The 23,540-nt window shown below is 43.2% G+C and overlaps 1 protein-coding gene across 7 annotated transcripts in view; it reads right to left on the bottom strand.

The window, feature by feature from the left end:
- The window catches only part of TEC (tec protein tyrosine kinase), a 218,450-nt gene that overhangs the window by 132,189 nt on the left and 62,721 nt on the right, over positions 1-23,540 (bottom strand). For 5 of the 7 annotated variants that reach the window (XM_029588129.1, XM_029588112.1, XM_029588121.1 and 2 more), the window contains exon 3: positions 5,870-5,941. The exons of the other annotated variants lie outside the window; for them this stretch is intronic. In XM_029588129.1, the coding sequence (XP_029443989.1) occupies positions 5,870-5,941 (72 nt within the window). The remainder of the gene's footprint in view (positions 1-5,869; positions 5,942-23,540) is intronic. 7 annotated transcript variants of the gene reach the window in all.

Below are 23,540 nucleotides of genomic sequence, written 5' to 3'. Positions count from 1 at the left end.
GTGTGTGTATGCCTTCCTTGAGGTGGAGAGCGCAAAGCCAGTCTCCTCTTTGGAGGAGCAGGATCAGCATACCCAGAAAGATCATCTTAAACTGTTTTTTTTGTAAGAGAAAAATTCAACACCCTGAGGTCAAGAATGGGGCGCAAGCCACCATTCTTTTTCAGAAGGCGGAAAAAAAAAAAAAACTTTCAGTAGAACCCTTGGCCCTGTTGATGATGAGGGACCGGTTCCACTGCAAGGAGGGTGGAGAGTTCTGTTTTAAGAACAGCCAAATGGGTGGATGCACCCCACGATTGACATGGGGGGAAAAGAGTCCCTGGGAGCCGGCTGAAGTATTTAACAATACCCCTGGCGGACGATAACGATAGACCACTGGGTCCTCTCTCTCTCCTCCCAGCAACAGGCGAAGCTGAGAAGCCTGCCTCCGACTGGGGGAAATCGGACGCCAGGGGAACTGCCAGCTGACTTACACTCCCTTGCTGCCAGTCAAAGGCCTGTGGCCGGGGTTTACTGGGGAGTCTGTTGGGGCCTAGAGGCCCAATGTTGGCGGGCGGGAGGGGTGGGGGGGGGGGGGGGTCAACCCTGGAACTGGTTTGAGGTGGGCGAGTCTAAGTGGCCAGAGGGTAATACTCCCTCTGCCGATAAAAAGGTTTATGAGAACCTTGCCTGGAGGATTTCCTGGGTAAGGACGGCCCTTCTGAGGCACTAGCAGATAGCTGCTGGAGGGTATCATGATGGTCCTTCAACTGCGCCATCACATCCAGGACCTTATCCCCGAACAGACTTCACCTGTACAGGGGAGGTCGGCGAGCCTATCTTGGAATTCTGGCCAGAGATCCGCACCAGAGCCAAGCCATCTTTCTGGCACCAATGCCTATGGAGGCTAAGCGGGCTGCAGTCTCAAAACATTGTAGGTGGAACGCACCTAGTGTCTTCCTGCTTCCAGGCCAGTGAGGCAATGGCAACAAAGGCTACCTGCTGTTGCTGAGGAAGACCCTCTGCAAAATCCTGGACTCGCTTCCAGAGATTGCTGTTGTACTGAGTCATATAGAGTTGGTAGGCCACAATGCGGGCAACCAGCATGGCGCCCTGGAAAATTTCTCTCTATGGCGTCTACTTCCCTATGCTTGCATCCCGGAGGGGCAGAGGTGGGGCGTTCCCACATGCGGAGGAGGAGTTCCTTAAAAACATCATGAATCGGAACCACCACGACCTCCTTAGAAGCGTCAATGAACTGTAGGACTTCCCACCTCTTGTGACGTGCATCCTCCTCCGTAAGGATCTGAAAGGAGATGGCTTCAGCCACAGCCCTGACAAACCCCACAAAGGATAGGTCCTCAGGTGGTGACAGACGCCGCTCCTCTGGAGGTGATAGTTCCGAGAGGGGGTCTGAGAAGTCATCACCCCAGGGGTCATAGGGACCTGGGCTATGAGTGCCTCGGAGGCCATAAGGGCACAGATGGATCCCACAGCATAGAGGGGATTATTGGCTGTGGTAAACCAGAGGGAATCTGCAACGGCCGCATCTTCCTCCTCAGAGGATTCGGGATTGCTCCTGTGGAGGGCATTGGTGACTGATAGCCGGTGCCCGAGGGGCCCTCTGCCGGTAAGGCACCAAGAAGGACATCCAGATGCTCCAACAGAGGTGCTAACATCGATGGTGGAGGCTCTGGCACCAGTATGGGGGCCGGTGGCACTGGCAGCACAATACCATGCAGCACTTTGAGCACTGCCGATTGCACCCTGTGGTCCAACTCCTCCTGGAAGCCCTGGGTGGCCAGGACTGATAGAGGGGAACGAGGCATCACCGGCTCATCCTCTGGTCCATGGTACCCTACACCGGTGTCGATGGGGAATGCATCGGGCTACTGGGGGCACCAGACGATGGGGGTCTCCGGTGGCCAGTTCTGCTTCGATGGCAGCTCAGCAGCTGCCGATACAGAACCAGAACTGTGTCTGGACTGTGATCGGTGCCAGTGCTTCCAGAACCACTTCTGGTGCTCGGCCCGGTCTTTCTCCAGCACTGAGGAAGTAGACGACCCCAAGGTCTGATCTCCTTCTCCCTGGTCCTTTGAGGTGCTGGCCAGAGGGGTCGCGGTGGGGGGGGGGGGGGGGGAGAGGTTCAGACAGCTCTCTGCGACCTTTGGGCGAAGAAACCAACTCAGGTGTAGAGGATTTCGGGGTTCAGAAAAGTTTCTCCATTTTGTCGAGGCACGCCTGACACCTTTTGGGTGTCTTCTGGTTGCACAGACGGTACTCTTGGACGTCGTGTGAGGCCCCCAGGCAGAGGATGCAAACCTCATGTGGATCCATGATGACATGGTCTGCAGGCACTGGGGGCACCGACAAAAACCCGTCGATGCCATAAAAAATATCTGGCATGTGGTCGATGACTGACTAACACTGCAGGGTGGGGAATCAGGAATTGACCGCAAGTTGGAAAAATATGGCCGAAAAAGTCTTACTGTACCGAGAAGGCACAGACTGCGAAGGGGGACCAGACAAGGATCTGAAAAACAGCTTGAAGAAAGAGAGAAAATTCAAAAAATGTTGGAGCTCCACGGACCGCGAGGCAACTGCACTGCGGAAAAGAAGAGACTGAAGGGGAACCACACGTGGACACGCGGATAGTAGCAGGCTGGGCATGCTCAGTCTGCTGATCAAAGCTTCTAGAAACTTTGACAAACGTTTTCTGTGCCGGGCTCCATCGGATGATGTCACCTACATGTGAAGACTACCAACCTGCTTGTCCTAGGAGAAATATATATACAAATATATATGGGGGGTTTTTGTATTATTTATTTATACATACACAAAATTTGGCAGAAAAATAAGAACCAAGCAGTATCCTTACCACATAAACATGAAAAATAAACAAGACACAATTACGCAACATCCAATTCTTGAAATAGATGAAAAGGCCAGTTCATAACCTCATCTCACTGTCAAGCTGCAACAATGCTTAATAGGCAAGTTAAAAAAAATCTTTTAATCATTACTGGTGAAAAACATCCACTTATGTTTTACGTGAAATAAAATATGTTGTGCACCTGTGAAAATTCAAACAATTATCACAAAACCAAAGGAATTTGCATAGATATCCCATATCATATGAAAGACCCTGAAATCGAATACTTTTACACAAAATATCCCGTGTCATATAAAAGACCACAACAAAGACCAGAGTTTCACCCCGCCGGGCTTCTTCAGGAGAATTAGAATATAAATCTCAAAACCTTTATTTGGGAGTCCATGGTATCTTTACTATGATATACTGCTTCTCGATCAAATGCAGCTTCACAGTCACTGTAAAGTTAGCTATAGACTCAATCTGAGGGACAGGAAGAAAAAAAACCTCCAAACACCCCACACTCCCTGCCCAGGCCTGCCACAGTAAAAGCAGTTCTTCCCCTCATCCCACAAGAGGGGCACCTAAGCGTTTTGACAGCTCCTTCCCTCCAGAGCTTGCCATGCCATGAATTGCTAGGGAAGCCAGCATGATCTCCTCCCTTCGGATCTTTCATGCCCCCCCCCCCCCCCCCCCTCAATTTGTACTCCCTTGATCTAGCAGATCATCTGATAGTGGAGAATAAGTGTAGTATGACAGGATTAGAGGGGGAATGTATTAAAACAGATCTCTTTTCTGTTGCGGAAGTCAGTCAGCTGAAAAACAGTGAAACATCACATCTAGATCACTGCCGGTAGGAGTGTTGCAGTCTTCCTCATTTCAATTTCTCTATCCCCTTAGAAAGATAAAGCATCATGGCATACAGGGACACTAGTACATAGATACTTAATGTATTTAGCTCACCACGAGTTAACATCCAGGTACAATAGGTATCTTCCCTGTCCACGGAGGGTTCACAATCAAAGTTGATACTTAAGACTTACCCAAGGTCACAAGGAGTGGCAGTGGGATTTGAACCCTGGTTTCCTGGTTCTCCACTCCAATGCAATTAACAGAGAGCCTGCAATCTAATTAAGATCATGCCTTAGAAATTGTTCAGCTTTGTTTGAAGGTTATTACTAGCTGGTTATTGGCAAGAATATTAAAACTAAAAAAAAGAGTTCTAAAATGGAAATGAGAATAGGTGATCAGAACCCATTGAAACAGCTGCCAATTATACAGATTGGAGATGTAGATCATGGGCCAACACTTAAAATGAATGTAGGGGTTATAAGAGAATGGCCATTTTATCTAGAATCTCACGCACTGGCAATAGCCAAGAAAACCTACTATAACTATGGCTTGTGGGAGGATTACAATTACAGTTAGATGGTAAAGTCTTGTAATCTGTGGCCCTCTCCTTGGTGATATTCCTTTTAAATTATTGCAATGCTTCGTGAATGGGTCTATAATATTTAATACAGCTGCCAGGTTCATTCTGAGTTACATCAGAGGGAAAGGATGACACCTATGCAGAGAATCTTGCCTTGGCTGCCAATCTCGGCCTGCATTAAATTTAAGATTCTGGTCTTAACTTTGAGCAATAAGAAAGGGGAAGTCCGTTTAGCTGGCAAACATGCTCAGCTGCTTCCACCAAGTTAAGACACATTATGGTGGGTTCCAACTTTGAAGGATATGCAGAGGATTCGGCTTCTGAACAGGATGTTTTCTTTAGTAGCCTAGATATTGTGAAATGGATTACTGGAGGTTCAGAAGGTGGGTTAAAATGTGGTTGTTTCCAACAAAATTTAAATAATAGATCATCACTGGGTAGAAACTCCATAAGGACTCAAATAAGGAAAAGTATTTTTATGGCAATTATATTAATTTTAGTCACTGTTTAGCATTTTAAAATGTTATTACTGAGATTTTAATTTGTGAAATATTTTATACAGTAAAATGTCTATATACATTTTAGGAGGATTTCTTGATGTACATTGCTTAGGATGGATTATTTGTATTAGTGGTATAAAAACCAAACAAGTTTTTTTAAACCATAGATGTAACTACAGGGCTAATTAAATCTTTTTGTACTTAACTGATCACCACCTCACTTTATGGACCTCATTTAACAAGAAAGACTGTTTAGTGGCAAAAACCAGAAAAACATTTTAGCCGCCTACAGACCAGAATGGGACACCCCAAGCAACTAAAGAAGAAATGGAGCGCCATTTGTTCAACCATCTGGAACTGCAGCACCGCATGTCAGAAAATGCAAAACCTGCAGAAGCAGCCGCTGCTTGAAAAAGGATGCACTGGAAAATATTTTACAGGGCAAGATGAACAAACTCCAGCATGCAACACAAAATGGGTTAGATGTGGTATAAAGATAGGAAAGAATAAGGTTTTTTTTTTCTTACCACACAGCTATTGCTTACAGCAGGGCTTCCAAAATCTGTCCCAGAGACCAGACAGGTTTTCAGAATACACAAAAGACTATGCGTTCAAAATCTGCGTATACTGGGTCTCCAATTTGTGCAGATTTAGTCACAATCTGTTCGTGGTGGATGTCTTTAAAGTGCGACTGGCTGAGAGGTCCTCAGGATGAGTTTGGGAAGCCCTGGCTTTAGAGGACATAACAGATGTCAACTAAATCTTAAAATGGTAGATGAATTCAAAGCTACCTGTTCAATTGAAACTTTTGTTTAAAGTCACACTCAATGTCTCCATAATATAAAGGGGGATCTCTATGTCAGAAAAGTCAAAAGGCTAACTGGACTGCCTGAAAAGGTTTGTGCTATGAATTACAGAACCCATAAATTAAAAAAAAAAAAAAAAAAAAAAAGTTACATTTCCATATAATCAAAACCTAATTTTCTCCATTCAATAATCATTGCACAAAAAAAAAAAAAATTCTATAAGCAATAAAAGCTCTTCTTTTGGCTCATCCTTTTGATCATCTGCCTTGTTTTACTGTGTCACCTGGATCATCTGCCTCTTCTTGTGGATCACAGTCATCTTCCTCTGCCTCATCCCATCAATTTGCTGCTTTTTCTACAATGGGAAACATTCATTGTCTTTTCACAAAAAAAAAACCAACAAAAAAAAAAACACCACACACACCACCACCCTACATACAAAAAAAAAAAAAAAAAAAAAAAAAAACACCACACACACACACACACACACACAACACAGCTGCTCTGAATACTACTTCTCCTTGCACAGTTCCATGTAGTAGAGCAGGGCTTCCCAAATCTGTCCTGAGGACCCCATAAACAGTTGGATTTTCAGAATCTCCACAATGAACATGCATGAGAAATTTGCATACACTGAATATTCATGTGGTAACTTGGGCAGTCCTGGCTTGGGAAACAACCAGTGGGATAAAGGAGGTAGACTGGCTGTGTCCTTATATACAATTTTATTTATTAAAAAACAGAAAAAACAGCCAGCTTCCAAAGGCTGCTAACCTCAGCAATCCTTCCTTGCAGCCATCTGGTGGTACTCTGGTCTCTTGCCTGTTCCCTGGAGCGTCCCCACTTTCTTATAGTAGGGTGAGGGGAGCCTCCCTTCTCCAGAATCCCTTGTGGGGCTGATACTTAGGGAGGACCAAGCCAGAGAGCTGTGGCTAATCTCTTAAGGTGGTTTGAGGGAGTTTCTTGTATATTCCCTCGCAATCCTTGCTACACAAATTTCTCTCATACATATTTATTGTGGATATCCTGAAAACCCAACCATTTATGGGGTCCCCAGGACAGGTTTGGGAAGCCCGGACGTACAGCATGTCATTTATTCCTCTGCAAGCGTTAAGGCTATGAAGCCAGTGTACAAAGCCAGATTAAATGGCCAATTTTAACATGGGCATTAGACATTTGGATTTGCCAATAGGTGTTCAACCTGCTGTTTTGCAGCAGAGCATACCAGTGTGCTATTGCTGCCGACAGAGTACGGGTATTACCCCTACCAGTGGCCCAAGGCTTGACATGAACCACTCACCACCCTCCCCTTCTCCAGCAGAATATGGCCTCCCAACACACCCCATCCTCCTCCCTAAGTCAGGATCTTCCCCCATCCATCACACTCTGTAGCAGCTGAAGTGGGTAGGAAAGCACTTCTGCCTGCACATTCAAAACTGTGCTTGCTAACCTTGTGTCGTTCTTTGCCTCTAGAGCAATCAAGGCTTCATTTTAAACAGCATTGCCAAGAGAAATATCAGGCAACTGCAGGCATGGACTTTTCCCCCTCGGTAATAGAAGGCACTCTTAGGCATTCACTTTCAGAAGACCTGTCCTGATCTGGTTCTTACCCAGTTTCGATTTTCTTTTTCAGCAGCAAACTGCGCTCAACCAGCTGTGGGTTTGTGTGTGCATTTCCCTTGAAATGACCTTACACGCGTACGTAGCAACATGTTCAGCAGGGGAAAACATGCGCACAAACCCGCACCAAACCCATAGCAGCTTTTGCGCAGTTGAATACAAATGGCATGTAAAGAAGGCAATTATCCTTTCACGGGCTATGCAGGGAGCCATGCTTGCAGGGAGAATGGTTAGTGCGGGTTTTTTCAAGCAGGTTTTTTTTTTTTAGTACCTGGGTCAGGGCAGGAGTTAAGTTAAAGTACCTGTAAGACAGACCATTTTTCTCATTGCTAGCACTGAGGTGGGTGCGTCCATGCTGCTCTAGTGTAATCATGGATTATGATCACCTTTATGCTACTGTACATTCTGTAGGTCAGTCGAAAAGCAGAAGCCTTATAGCAAGGCAATGTGACAGAAGGTCAAAGAGAGAGAGAACAGGCTGAGAGAATGCAGTTTCAAGGAGGGCCCAAGAGGAGTCCCACTTTCAGTCCCACTCCCAGACCACTAAATTTCTTGAAAGAGAAAGGCTTTCACCCCAATAATCATTAATTTCCGGTCCCCACCCACTGGAGGGTTTTCCCGCACAGGATGCTACACAGGGCCTTCAGCGCGTGGTTTTATGCACATAATGGCACATATAATGGTTTCTGCGTGGATTTTTTTCACATCTCTCACTAACATACTTAACCACACAGCTGCCCGTTTTTGCCATGCACAATGGAAAAAAAAAAAAAAGAATCGTGCAGAAAAATAGCACAGATTTCAGCAAGGGTCTTATTACATCAGCCCCTAGATCTTTGAGCAGACTGGTGGGCCTTCACCTGGATGATCACTGTGCTTACAGGGAGATCTTTTCATACAGTCAGCATTTTTTCCATGTTATCACTCCTATGACAACAGCTTAGCTGTACTTAAAATAAATAAAATGTTATGAAGCAGCAGCTCCTTCTGTCTTCACAGTTTGATCCTACTGTGGATATTGTAAGACTTAATGCCTTAGATATTTGGTTAGTTTATCATTGGACTCAAAAGCCCCTTAAAAAAAATACTTGGAAATTTGACAAACTAATCCATTTTTGCTCTTACACACTTCTGCTCCGAGGTTATCGCCACTTTGCCTCATCGTGTGGATCACAAGGAAAGCTAGAGTACAAAAACATAACCAGCGTGATCTACTGCAATGGCTCTAGAGTCTCACCAGCTTCCCACACTCTGAAAAAGGTCCCAAAAGAAGGCTGCACTAAGCTTTGTATGCCTACGCAAACAGAAAAATGTTATCCACAAGCAGCACTTCAGTACAAAAGCATACCAGTACAGCGAGTCTTGTGTTACATATCTCAAATGCAGGTTGCAATACAGAAATTCCATTCAGTGAATTTCTATGCAAAGAGGGATTGCTGGAGTCTGCTCTATGCAGTTGATGTAGGCTGCCTTTAACTCCTACTGGAACAAAGAACAATAGGAATGAACAACTGGCACGCATTGGTTAAAAACTAAAGGCAAAACCTAATATTCCAGTACCCTCCCCCTCCTATAGTCACGGCTACCATGACTGTTGGACAAACTGCAGCACCAAAAGCAAGGTACCTGACAAAAGCATTAAGTATTGTATTATTTGAAATAATTATAAGCCGGACTTGAACATTTCAAGTTAAGAACACTTTCCAGTCTCTAAAGATAGACACCTTTAGAAATAAGTAAAATCATCATATCTAATACTTAGTGTCATTAGGGTTATCACATGCTTGTCTGGTTGAATGCCTTTTTGTTATAAATAAGTTCCACTTCTGTAACCACATATACCAGGTGTCCTCTCACATGTTGCATACACTTTTTCAAGAAGTATATAGATGGAACGAACTTAGGGCTCAATCACTAAAGATTTCTGTCTTAACAAATTAGACCTTTAATTTCATTAATGTACTAAAAAAAAAAAAAGCAGCATATCTAAGGATAGACAAGATTAGATGGAATATCAATAGGATGAGGATCTAAAAGGCATTTTGGTCAATTTGAGGACATGGTAGAAAGAGTGCAGGTACTCTTAGCTTGATATTCTTTTCCGGGGAGTAGTATAAAAAGTTAAACGACTTGCAGACATATATGCCTAATATCCTCTCTTACATATGGGGGAGATGGAGCTACATTTATGCATGTAACATACTATAGTAGCAATTTTCAAAAGCCCATTCAAGCATGTAAAACCCACTTTTAAGTGCGTAAATCCTTTTGAAAATGACCTCCAAAATGAAGGGGAAAAAAAAAAAATTAAGAAGAGGCCTTAAAGTGGGTCACTATGTATCAAGAGGCAGCACTGTATCTTCCTGTTAAACGGGAATGTTCCCTAAAGCATCACTCAGCAAAACTCAATAAATCATTTGTATTCTGAAGAGCCACAGTGCAGGGGGAAATGGGGCAAGGCAGAAATGGGGCACTGATCCCTCTCTCTGACACTGTGATCTGCTATATAGCGCTGGAAAGAGTATCAGCGAACAGGCTCACTTAGGAAAGGTGGAAAGTTATTTATTCTATATTTTAAAAAGCTAAAATAAACCCTCATTTTCAACAAGTTGTGGGGTTTGGGATAAACCAAGTGAAATAAGGTGGGAAGCTAAAAGTATACAAGGAACAGATTAAAAATAAAAGAAGAACATAAGAACTTGCCATGCTGGGTCAGACTTTAAAGTGCATCAAGCCCAGTATGCGGTTTCCCACAGTGGCCAATTCAGGTCACAAATACCTGGCAAGATCCTAAACAGTAAATGGATCATATGCTGCTATTGCACAGTGATAACTAAGGGCTACTTCTAAAGTCTACTTGGTTAATAACTATTTATAGACTTCTCCAAGAAATTGTCCAAACTTTTTTTTAAACCCAGCTATGCCAACTGCCTTAATCACATCCTCCGATAATGAATTCCAGAGCTTAACCGTACATTGAATGAAAAATTCTCACATTTGTTCTGATGTACCACTCACTAATTTCATAGAATGGATCCTACTCTTTGTATTTTTGGAAAGAGTAAACAGATTTACATTTACCCGTTCTATTCCACGCCTGATTTTAAACACCTCTATCATGTCTCTCCCCTCAGCTGTCTCTTCTCCAAGGTGAATAGACCCAATTTCTTCATTCTTTCTTCATAGGGGAGCCATTCCATTCCCTTTGTCATTGCTGTCAACCTTCTCTGTACTTTTTCAAATGCAACAATATATCTTTTGAGATGTTACGACCAGAACTGCACACAGTACTCCAGGTATGGCCTCACCATGGAGCGATACAGAGGTATGATGACATTCTCCGTTTTAATTCTCCATTCCATTCCTAGAAATTCCTAAAATTGTTTGTTTTTATGACACTGCAAACTGAACAGGGATTTCAAAGTATTGTCCATGACGACATCCAGGTCCTTTCCCTGGGTTGTAACTCCCAATATGGAACCTCACATCGTTTAACTACAGCGTGGGTTACCTTTCCCCATGTGAATCATTTTACACTTCTCCATTTTAAAACTGTCTGCCCAGTCTCCCTTCCATGTTCATCCCCAGACCCCTATTCAGCAGCTGCATCTCTGCCCACTGGCAGGGTTTGGCATCCCCACCAACTGAGGGGCTCTGCTGCTTCAGTGCTACAATGTTCTCTCATGCTGGGGGGCCTGGCCTCCCTGCCAGCAGCGTCGAGAACTATGTGCCATCCACCCATGCATGTGCACAGGGAGGCACAGACAGCCTAACAAAAGAGCTGGCTATTACCAGAGCACCCCGTCCCATTTCCTGTGGCAAGAGTTAGCAGTTATATGGAAAATTTGCATAATTTTCCATTCATTCATACCTCTGATTATGTAAAAATCGACTTTTTAAAATTGAAAACAGTTCATTTGTTTTTAAACAAATATACAAATAAATTTACCAAGTACAAAAATCAATTAAGACATAAAAAAAGTAACAAACTTTACTGTGAACTATCACTTCTGTTTTGAATTGAAAGAGTGCAACCATCCTTTTTAGATTTGCTTGAGAAAGTCCCTGTCTTTCAGAGTATATGAGCCTTTGGTATCAGTAGTTTATAATGCTGTTTATCATACAGAACTATAGGGTGGATGTTCAAAGGCCCGAACAAGTAAAAAATAAAATAAAATAAAAAATCCAGAGTTAAGTGCATGGCCGGGCCCTGCGTGTGCATTTTCAGAAGGGCTTGGCCCTACGCATAAGTCCTGATACACGCACAAGTGCCGAGCCCTGAAAAAGGGGTGGGCCGGAGGGCGGGGTAGCAGCCATTAGCCACTGCCCCGGGGAAGCATGCGCCGGCAGCCAGCCAGCGCACGGAAGACTAATTCTGCTCGGGAGAAGCAGAAAAATAAATTTTTCGGGTAGCTGAGTAGGGGTCGGGATGGAGAGGGGAAAGGGATGAAAGGTTAGGCAAAGGGGTAGGAAGTTCCTTCCTAGTCTACTCCTTAATTGGAGCGGACTGGGAGGGAACTGGGGGAGGCCTGATTGCATGGCCACACGTAAATTTACTAAAATTCCCCCCCCCCCATCCGCCACCTGCACACGGCCAACAGATTCTATAACACGCGCGTGCATGGACGCGCATGCCTTTTAAAACCTACTCCTATATGTGCACCTATATTAAGCATATGGTATCAAACAAAAAGGTTTAACTAACACAAGTTTGAAACTCGTCAGCAGTGGGAAGAGCAGGCCCAGATTTAGGCATCGGCAACCGCCTGGAGCACGAAATACTGAAGACCAGAGAGGAGCCTGCCTCCACACTTTGAAGTTGTGCCAGCACATGCGCCTAAAGTGGCCCCCACTGCAGCACTCCCCTAAGGACACCAAAATCTTAAATCCAACTCCATGAGCAAGTCAAGACAGCTAGGAATTTAAATTAATGCTCTCTGGCAGCTGTTGCACCCCAGCAGATGCTTGTGTCTTTGTAGCTGGTGTAGGGGTGGCCACATTAGGCAGATTCAAAGATACCTGTAGAGAGCTTAAAATCTTCTAAGAGGGCCATCACACCCTCCAAAAGTCACAATCATCTTTAGTTCCATTTCAGAGATCTTTGAGGGATCAAACATTCTACTTTCTCTGTCCTCTCCCCCCCTGTTCCCTTCAAGACAGGGAGAAAGCAGAGAGGAACAGAAGGAAAGGGGCTGAATTAGGTGGGCAGTGCCTCTTCCTCCTTCCTCCCCTTCCCTGCAAGCTAAGAGGAGATGGGCAGGGGCATGGAGCGCCGAGTCCAAGGACGACACTATGGAGCTTTCTTCAAAAAAGACTGAATTAAGAGGTCGGAAAGGTTCAGGAATGTTTATTATGCAGCAGGTAAGAGGTTAGGGCTAGGGACCTTATTCCCCCCCACCTGCTCCAGATTTTCAGGATTTATTATGACAAAAAAAACCCAAAAAACTGGAAAATGTGTCTGATTTTCTCCTAATACCTGAGCTTATTTTTGGTGGACAGAAACCAAACCAATAGAAAACATAATACTAGGAAAGAACTTGTTAGAGGTTAAAGATAGAGAAATCAGGAAGAAAAAAAAAACAACAAAACATACAGCCATCCTTTTTTGTAATTTTTAAGTTGTTGGATTTTGTGAATATGTACATAGCTTTGAAAGATTTTATTGTAAAAACTGGAAAGCGATTAAATTTTATAAATAAAAAATATTAAGCAAATTCTCCGACTCACCCACTGCACCCCATCCCTTACCTAGCAGGTCCCTCTTTCTTCCCACCCACCCCGCCCTCACTAACAGGTCGCTACAGTACAGTGCGCTCTGGTGGAGGGCACTGTTAACCAGCATTTGGATGTGCATTTGATGCGCTAGCTTTACCCCTTATTCAGTAAGGGGTAATAGCACGTCGAAAATGCGCATCCAACTCCCCCGAGACTAATAGTGCCCGCAACATGCAAATGTATGTTGATGGCCCTATTAGTTATTCCCACGCGATACAGTAAGTAAAATGCAGCCAAGCCGCACATTTTATTTTAAGAAGTTAGCGCCTACCCAAAGTCAGGCGTTAATTTCTGCTGGCACCGGGGAAGTGCACAGAAAAGCAGAAAAAAAACTGCTTTTCTGTGCACCCTCCGACTTAATATCATGGCAATATTAAATTGGAGGCCCCAAAAGTAAAAAAAAAAAAAAAAAGTTTAAAATGGGCCCGCGGTTTGAAAACCGGACGCTCAATTTTGATGGCATCCGGTTTCCGAACCCGTGGCTGTCAGCGGGTTTGACAACAGACGCCGGCAAAATTGAGCATTGGCTGTCAAACTCTGACAGCCGCCGCTTCCGTCAAAAAAGAGGTGCTAGGGACGCGCTAGTGTCCCTAGCGCCTCTTTTTACCGCGGGCCCTAATTTAAATAAATTAAGTTACTGAATCGCGCGCACAGGAGAGTGGGCGCTCACCCGCTCTCCCACGTGGTTTACTGTACTGGCCCGTAAGTCTCCCTTTCTTCTCCCCCTAACAGCATTCATCTTTCCCGTGGTGGCTCCAGGCTTCCTCACCCTCAGCAGCACGCTTTCTGTGACTCCTATGCTCTGCAGCATTGCACTTCTGCTTCTGTGCAAGGCCAGGATGCCTGCCAGCAAGGGGTTCCAGTGTGTGGAGGGACCTGCTTCAAAAAGCAGCATCGGGACTTGAAATGCCACATCAGCAAGACTAGAGGGCAAATGCTTTCGCTGGTTGGGGCAGGACATGAAGTGCAATGTGCATTTTGGCCCACTCTGGTTTTCAGCATTAGTGGAAGACTAACACACTACAATCACAGTTTTGGAGCTGCTCTTTATTCAGTCTAAATTTAGGGTGGAAATCAGTTTAAAACAGATTGTCACCTTTGGGAAAAAAAATACAGGAATTTATGGATGAAAAGTCAGTTTAAACCGAATATGAAGACCTTAAATATGCAGCTACAGGCTAATCATGCAGTTTCTTCTAGGGCCATTAAAATTATGGGTGTCTAGGAGCACTGTATTACACATATGCAAAGGGATCTGAAGCTATCAAGCTACCAAGATGAGACAAAATGCCATGGATAACGTGAAAGACGCTCCACTAAGAAAAATTTCCTAACTCAATGCTGCTTCTGGCACACCCTAATTTTTTTCAAAATCAATACAATGCTGGGCATAGATGCTGGTTTATGGAATAAAAGTTTCTAAAGTTGCAGGTAGCAAATCCAAGTAACTCAATGCCTGCTCAAGCTACAGATGTTCACTTCTTCAGCTGCAAGTCATTCGGCTTGAGCAACTTGTAGAGCCTGAATAGTTGAACAGTAACCACAATTGCCTCAAGATCCAAGGAAGGATCCATGTGACATCACTAAATCAAAAGGCTATTTGCCTTCTGTAGCCAAGCAGGCTTTTGATCCATGTAATGCTCCAGATTTAAATGTATAGCCACCAAAATTCTGAATTCCTTCTGGCCAAGATCAACTATAAGGTTGACGTTGTGAATAGAGGACAGTCACTTCTTAGCCTAAGAACTTGTACAGTATGAGAAGTTAATGCTCACTGCCCCTTAACCCCCACTGGAGAAACAGATATGACCTTAGTCAAAAATGAAAAGTAAAGCTCTTGTTAAAAAGATTTCTTAATATAGTAATATAGGATCTATCTTCTTCTCTATCCTGACCTGTTAGCTTTTGTTTGAGAGTTATGGTCTGAACCAGGAAATTTTATTCACTGGAACCTGCTGTCCTTAATCTCTCAGTTTACTGTAACTAAAGGTCTTAGCTATACTTTATGTCACCACCAGCTCTAAACCCTGCATCTTTCAACAGTGGTAAAAGTCATCTACCAGTTGTGTTCGTGTTCATGTCAAGGCAGTTCTGAAAACAAATGAAGTAAGGCAGTTTATGCTTCTTCTCTGGACTGTGTCAGCTGCCTAAGCAAAATATTTTTTCAGACAGTCTGGCTACTACGAAGCAGAACAAAGAGGGCAATCGTGTTTAAATTCACTTATACTGTACCACCTTTGAGCACAGGGACCACCAGGATTCTTCACCAGCTTTTAAAAGATAGGTTAATTATAGAAGTCAGTGAAGAGCCAGTTCTACTTGACTCAAGTTAAAAAAGTTTGGCTCAGAAGCTTTGACAACACTAATATTCCCAGATGTTGTGAGTAATCTGTTACTACAGAGATGGTTCACTGGCACTCACATAGTAAGGCTCATATAAATGAGCAATGCCATTTACTGGCATTTACTTACATAGCAATTGCCATTTACTGGCCATTTACTTACATAGCATGAGAGCGCTAAAATAGCTCTCTCATGCTATGCAAAGATTATTTCACTGGGATCCAATTTACTAACACCTGTTGGTCAACAGGCCCCGGAATTCGTAAGAAAGTCCCTAAAATTTGCAGTCTACTGAATCTGAGAGCACATTTTCTCTTTTTTTTTTTACTCATCTAATGGAAAAAGTTCTCTTCCCCATTAGTCCATTTACAGTATTCTATTCCAGAATAAAATTTATGTATGCAAAACTGTCATGAACTAATTTACATAAAACTTGCCTATGCTAACCCCATACAGCTAGAGGACTGATTTCATCTCCAGTCTCAATTTTTCCCCATACTAAACCTATAAGACGACCAGAGGCTAATGACTGCTGTTGCACTAATATATCCATCATATAATGAATAAAGGAAAGAAACTGTACATGAAAGTAGGCTTTAAACTCCAAGAGGCCTAAATTAGTAAAAGCCAATATATTGCTAACTGGATCTGTATTCTCTTGCCATTAATGCTACAATGATAACTTCTTAACCATCCTTTGATTCTGCTAAGGCTTAAATTGATATCTCCCTCCATTCTATGATGGATTTGTCCTTGGGCCAGTTCTTTTCAATATCTGTAAATGGTAGCCACAAGGTGTATATGCAATATAGAAGGTGGAACCTGCACCACTAACATCACTAGTATACAATTAGTGATGCCAAACCACTTAATACAGTGATTTATCAACAAATTGCCAAGAAATTGAACATCTAAATAAGAGGGAGTGACAATGGGAACCTTCATATAACACACTGCACTTAGGCAGAAAGGAATCACCAATATTATTCCATGACTTTTAGCTAATCAATATGCTCCATAACAAACATATGCCATTCTTATGATGGTTTATATACATAAAATATCTACCTCTGATTTACCCTTACTTTATATTTCCCTTATGGTCCCTTCCCTATGTATTTCCTACAAGGGAACCCTTGTTTCTATAGGCTTCCTAGAGCTTAAAAACTACTTATCTGAAGACATCCCTATGAAACAAGTGAATAACTGAGTCGTCCTCTCCCTTGAAAGACAACTCCCCTTCCTCTATAGAAGGCTGAATGCCATCTGCATCCAGCTCCTTCTCTGCCTGAGTCCTAGGTGATCTCTGAGAAGGCCCCCTTAAAATGCTGAAAACCTTACTAGTCAACCTGGGGTGTTTAGTGGCAGATCTCACAAGAGGAGGGAGTGCAGAAGCAGCTTCCTCAGCTGATATCTTTCCCCCATCAACTCCTTACATTGCCCAGAAGCCCTAGTGAAGAGCCCTGAAAAACTCCAAAGAGAAAGGCCACCCAAGTGGGAGACCAAGGGAAACAATAAGGTATACAGCTCACATCAGGAATTGGATCCACCTGTGGGGCCAAACAACTGTTGGCCTCTCCCTCATCCAGGCCCAAACACACCCATTCAAAAAAAAGTGTCAGACAGGAACAGGTCACGTGAAGGCTCCAACACGTCCGCTGTTCCCACCAAAATATAGCCTTCACCACCAGAGGGAATAAAAAGAACAACTATCCATCACCACGGGGCAGTAGAAGCCAGCCATGCTGCAAACACACCAGCTCTTACACCTTCATATTGTTGCCACTGCTCAGCCATCTCCAATCAATTAAAAAAAAAAAGTGTAGTCCCTTATTCCTGTATGTATGAAGTTTCCTGATATAGGACACTGCTCTCATCTTATTCTGCTGACCTGAACTTGGCTGCAATTATCCCATTGTTCCTTTTTTTAATCCAGAGAATGGGAAAAAATTGGAGAAGAGACAGAAAGAGGACTGGGGATGAATAATTTGCTAAAGGAGTCGTCCCTCCTTCAACACCTCACTGCCCCCTGAGCTCCAGCAGGCCCAGAGGATCTGGGAGCAGAATTGGGCTCAACCAGGTAGACAGAGCCTGATTTCAAAATACTCAACTTAGAAATTAGATCTATTACCTAGGAGCCACACCACCTCAACTGCGGAAGAATCACCAACTTCAAGAGTAGCATGCAAGGAAAGCACCCCCAGGTGAGTTCATAAGCCAAAGTTTGGGAGATGGAATCCTGCTGCACCAGAATGCCACCATCTGATGAAGACAGAATACTGGCCTTTGCCCATGTTGTACGATTATATATTTTAAATGAAAAAATTATAATAAAGATACTCATTTTGATTGCTGCTTTGTATCAAAATTTTAAAAAGACTTTTTGCCACTCAGATTAAACCCAGACCTCTCTCATTTGATATATGCCACACTTGGGGATAGAGAAATACCTACGGTACCTGAATGTAAACCGGTGTGATATCTCAATTGAGATGAATGTCGGTATATAAAAATAATAAATACATACATACATAATAAATACATACTTAACTTTTGTAAAGGGCAGTGGGCCCTCAGCAGGGACACAGTGTCAGGGTAGCAAGCAGACTGAACCATTTGCTATGGCACTCTGCTCTAGGAGTGGTCACAATGATACAGTCCAGAGTTTGAACAGAAGAGTCGAAGGCAGGGCTCCCCAAACCCATCCTGGGGGCCCCACAGCCAGTTGGATTTTCAGGATATCCACAATGAATATGCATGAGAGAGGCAGCAGAAACATCTCCTACATATTCAGTGTGGGTATTCTGAAAACCCAACTGGTTTTCCCGATTTGAAGAACTGACATTGCTTCTACCTGAATTCGTTTTCTGAAATCCTAGTCATGGTAATGAGACTGCAGAAGACGACCGGTTTCAAGAAGACAAAAGTAAAAGTGAAAGGAAGCGAGATCCGAGGAGATCATCAGGAATGTTAAGAATGGTTTACTAATGAGGTTTCCAGTCTCCAGAGGTAGGTTGTAATGTACGGTAACCATGGCAGCCAGGATAGTCTCTTGACAGCACACCTTGGGAGATAACTTGCTCTAGTCCTCCAGCTAATGGAATGCAGGCAGAAGGGACTGGGAATGAAGAAATGTAAGACATGTCCGTGTTACTATAAGGTAACAGGGAAAGTCCGTTTAAAAGCTTCAATAAACATGCCTTAAATGTAACACCTCTTCAAGCTGGTGGCTTACAAGTAATCTTGGTAAACTTATTAGTACAATAGCAAAGCAGAAAAGTCTCCCAACTTCAGTCCAGCAGCAAGAACCATACTACAGTTGCATCTCCTGCCCAACATTGACTCCACTGCTACAAGGCTTCGTAACTGCACACCTGCCCCCTCCACCATATGAAAGAAGCTCTCAGCATCGTGTGTGGCAGCTTCCCCAATAACTGCCCAAGACGGAGGAATGCAACTAAACCCAGTGCCAAAAAAAGGTTCTCTCTCCTAAACCTGTAACTCACTTTCATACACTTCAGTGATAATATCCGCTTAAATAAGAGGCAAAAAAATTCCCACCAATTAGGTTAAAGCTTCCAGTTCTAGACCCTGGCTCAGTGTGTTACGGACGTGTGTTTATGGAGCTGGCATACAGTGGGAGTATCTAGAGGGTTCTCTAAGCTAGCATGCAAAAATTCCCAACACTGGCTGTCCAGAGAGAATGCGCTAGGGTGGCAGGGAATTAGGGATTTGCTAGGCACTGTTCCTATCTCCTTCAGCATCTATTTGTTCTCAAATACAGGAGGCAGTAGCACTTGAGAAATGTGCTAGCTACCTCCATTTTGAAATACAACACAACCGAAGTTCAGGTTACCAAAGATTTAGGCTATTTAAAAAGCTGGCTTTTATGCAAGGCTAAGGCAGGTACGTTTTATATTCTATTGTTCCAGGATGGCTGATTTATTTAAGCCTGTACTGATTAAAAAAAAAAAAAAAGAAAAGATTTAAGTCTACATGTTGATTTATTGATGTTCTTATTTTGAAGTTTGTAATTTGATGCCATCATAAGATTGTATTTTAATTTGTTCTGTCTTGTATTATATAGTTTTTTGTTCATACCACACCTCAGGATTTTGATTATAAACAAGTACTTCCTGTCACCTTCCTCCCTCCCATTAGCCTTCTATGTTCTTCTGCTTTTGCTGTATCACCACCCTAGTACCATGCTATCTAATCAGCATGACAGAAGGGGAAGGGACAGAAAATGCAAAAGAGGAGAGATATAAAGGGGGAGGGCCTGGGAGGAGGTACTAGAGTCCTGTAGCACTGTAGGTGGGAAGTGCTAGGTTCAGAGAAAAGAGCAAAATGGAAGGTTCCTACCACCTAATTAGAATTCTTAGGGTTCCGATGAGTAGTCAATACTGATCTGTTCTATCTAGCAAGGAGGCAGAACAGAAACATCCAGCAAAAAGGAACCCTCTCCTATATATTGTTTACACTTTGCTTCTACTTCACTTTTGAGTTCTCCTCAAGCTGCAATAATCACCCATCTCACAGACAAGACATCATCTTTTCTTTACTTTATAAATAAGTTTAGTCTTCCTCACCATAACCAAATCATCATATGGGAACCCAGGATTGGCAAGCTGGGCTATTCATGATGGTGGGATGCCAAGAAACTCAATAGGTAGGCTTCTTGATTGTTTCACCTAGATCTGTTATCCTAAAATAGTAGCTCACTCAGATCAAGGGAACCCAAAGCATTTGCCAATGACTGCAAGCTGGACCTTCACTCCAAAAGCACACCTGCATAGGCTTCTTGAACTAAGTAGAGATGTGAATCGGAACCAGAATCTGGTAGGATTTCAGTTCCGATTCACATCTCTAAAACAGTGCCTTATAAATATGTACAAGGACACAGAGGAAATCTCTTGACTCTCTCTACTTACACTGGAGATAACGATGGAGATTTTTTGACCCAGTTTTAAAGAAGTCTAGAGGCACCTCACTAACCTTACCCACTTTACATTAACATTTAGGGAATTTCTTGTTCCTCAACTTTGGTACATTTTCTGCCATAAATACATTTTTAAAGTTTAGATCCCCACTCTGTCAAGCCAGATTATGGTTATTTACAATCTGTTTAAAGAAAAGAAATTTGCATTTAGCTCAGGACTGCAGTCATGCAACATTTAGACTACATCAATGCTTCTCGGCCTGTCCTCTGGACCCTCCCACCCCTAAAGCCAGTCAGGTTTTCAAGATATGCACAATATGCATACGTTGGGTCACCTATGTTATGTAAGCTTCCCTCATTCATTTTGGCTATTCTGAAAACCTGAAGGGTTCAGAGGATAGGTTTGAGCAGCCCTGCACTAAATGATTGTTAGCCTAAGGAGTAAAAGCCCAGCTGGTCAATCTGTAAAGCACTCATGCAAGAACCCCTTCTCAGGAATTAAGAAGGCATTGCTAACCACAACGTAGCTTGCTGTAGATTAAAGTTACCAAATCTGTGACATTTGTTCCCTGTAGTATTGTAGATTGCAAGTTCATTTGCCAAATGGTAGTGGGCTGAGGGACTGTCCCCTTCAGAAGATTACAGTAATCCACTCCAAAATTGGTTTTGGTTTTTTTTGCCACAAAATATAGGTCTCAAAAAGTCTAAAGGCTGGCAGTTTAATGCTAAAAAAAAAAAAAATAAAAATGCAGAGTAATGCATTTAGGATGCAAAAACCCAAGGGGAAGGTACAGCATTGGAAGTGAAATTCTTCTAAGCACAGAGAAAGAGCAGGATCTGAGGATAATTGTATCCGATGACCTTAAGGTGGCCAAACAGGTGGATAAAGCAATGGCAAAAGCCAGAAAGATGCTTGGTTGTATAGGGAGAGGAATGGTCAGCAGAAAAAGGGAGATGATATTGCCCCGTATAGGTCCCTGGTGACACCTCACTTGGAATACTGTGGACAATTCTGGAGTCCACACCTTCAAAAGGATATAAACAGGTTGGAATTGGTCCACAGGGTGGCTACTAAAATGGTCAGCGTCTTCATTCTAAAGCATATGGGGACAGACTTAAAGGTCTAAAACATGTATACCCTAGGGGAAAGAAAAGGAGAGATAGAGGAAATATGATAGAGACATTTAAATACCTCCAATGTTTCCGTGCACAGGAGGTGAGCCTCTTTCAATGGAAAGGAGGCTCTAGAGATAAGGGTGACAGGTGGTAAATTCAGGAGTAATCTTAGGAAATATTTCTTTAAAGAGAGGATGGTGGATGTGTGGACCGGCCTCCCAGTGCAAATGGTGGAGAGAAAGAAAGATCTGAATTAAGGAAAGCATGGAATACAAGGGATATCTAAGGAAGTGATGAGAATTAAAATGCTGAACTGGGCAGATGAGCCATATGGTCTTTCTGCTGTCATGTTTCTATGTCTCTCAGAAGATAATTATGCACCAGTAAAAGCCAAATCAGCCAAGAAAATCCTGCTGTTCCCAACCTGTAAATTCTGTGCAAGAGATATCCTGGGACTGAATTCTAAGTCTCTCATATGAAGACTTTTTGTACTGTTATCTTATTTCCAAACATAAGAAATTGCCATACTAGGTCAGACTAAGGGTCCATCAAGCCCAGCATCCTGTTTCCAACAGTGGCCAAACCAGGCTATAAGAACCTGGGAAGTACCCAAACACTCATGTACTGATACCAGTAGTAGCAGAGGCCATTCCCTAAGTCAACTTGATTAATAGCAGTTAATGGACTTCCATCTCCAAGAACTTATCCAAACTTTTTTTTAAACCCAACTGCACTAACCACATCCCCTGGCAATAAATTCTAGAGCTTAATTGTGCGTTGAGTGAAAGAATTTTCTCCGATTAGTCTTAAATGTGCTACTTGCCAACTTAATGGAGTGCCCCCTAGTCCTTCTATTATCCGAAAGTGTAAATAACCGATTTACATCTACCCGTTTTAGACCTCTCATGATTTTAAAGACCTCTATCATATCCCCCCCTCAGTCATCTGTTCTCCAAGCTGAGCAGCCCTAACCTCTTCAGCCTTTCCTCATAGGGGAGCTGTTCCATCCCCTTTATCATTTTGGTCGCCCTTCTCTATACCTTCTCCAGTGTATATCTTTAAGATGCAGTGACCAGAATTGTACACAGTATTCAAGGTGTGGTCTCACCAAGAAGCGATACAGAGGCATAACGACATTTTCCATTTTATTAACCATTCCCTTCCTAATAAATTCCTAACATTGTTTGCTTTTTTTTGACTGCTTTAGCACACTGAGCTGATGATTTCAATGTAATATCCACTATGGTGCCCAGATCCCTTTCCTGGATGGTTGCTCCTTAATATGGATCCTAACCATTTAACATCTGCATGGGTTATTTTTCCCTATATGCAACACCTTGCACTGATATTCTGCTTTTATCAGGACCAGACTCAAAAGCAGGTTACAATAAATTAGTTTAGTAAGTCAGTATCTGAGTAGATGTTTGTACAAAATCAACAGTACAGAATTAATTTTCATTTTGCATAGTACAAGGTATACATCAAATTTTGACAGACAGCACCAGAACTAATACAACTTAACACACAGTATAGGACAAAACCGAAACAGACCAAAGAAAAATAGCACTATTCACAATAGAGTTGTGAGGGTGTCCGCACACAGTTAACAACGCAGACTGACTGCAACAGGCAAAAAATAGTTTTACAAGCTCTGGCATCTGAGTCTGCATCTTCTCATTCTCTGCTCAACTCTGCTTTTTGTTCTCTGTCTCAGAGTCCTCCTTCCACAGATCTCTCACCACCACCAAGTCCAACACCCCAACCTCTCCACTGCATTCCCTTCCATTTCTTATCCTCTTCTCTCTCCCCTTTATCACGAGTGCTTTACCTCTCTTCCTCCACCCAATACCTGTCCTCGCTTCCTGCCCATCCACAACCCCTCCCGCTGCCCACACACACTAGATTTGGTCTCCCCAGTACTCATATCTTCCTGCCATCCATTATTCTGTCCTCTCCCCCCATTCTGGTTTATCTTTCTCCATCTCCCCAAATCCCAGCCCTCGCTCACTCTACCACTTTCTTGGGTCCAATCTCTCTCCATGTGTTGCGTCCGGTCTCAGGCTTCGACCTTTGTGCCTCACCTTTCTCTCTGCTCTCCCTACTAGCCTCGGGAAGATGGCTACCTCCCCCGTCTGCATGCCGCTCTCTCTGGCGTCCCCGG

Source organism: Rhinatrema bivittatum, chromosome 1 (assembly GCF_901001135.1).
Source record: "Rhinatrema bivittatum chromosome 1, aRhiBiv1.1, whole genome shotgun sequence".
In the NCBI taxonomy this organism is placed as follows: Eukaryota; Metazoa; Chordata; class Amphibia; order Gymnophiona; family Rhinatrematidae; genus Rhinatrema; species Rhinatrema bivittatum.
The sequence above is the reverse complement of the archived record's forward strand: the minus strand, read 5'-3'. Positions and strand labels throughout refer to the sequence as shown.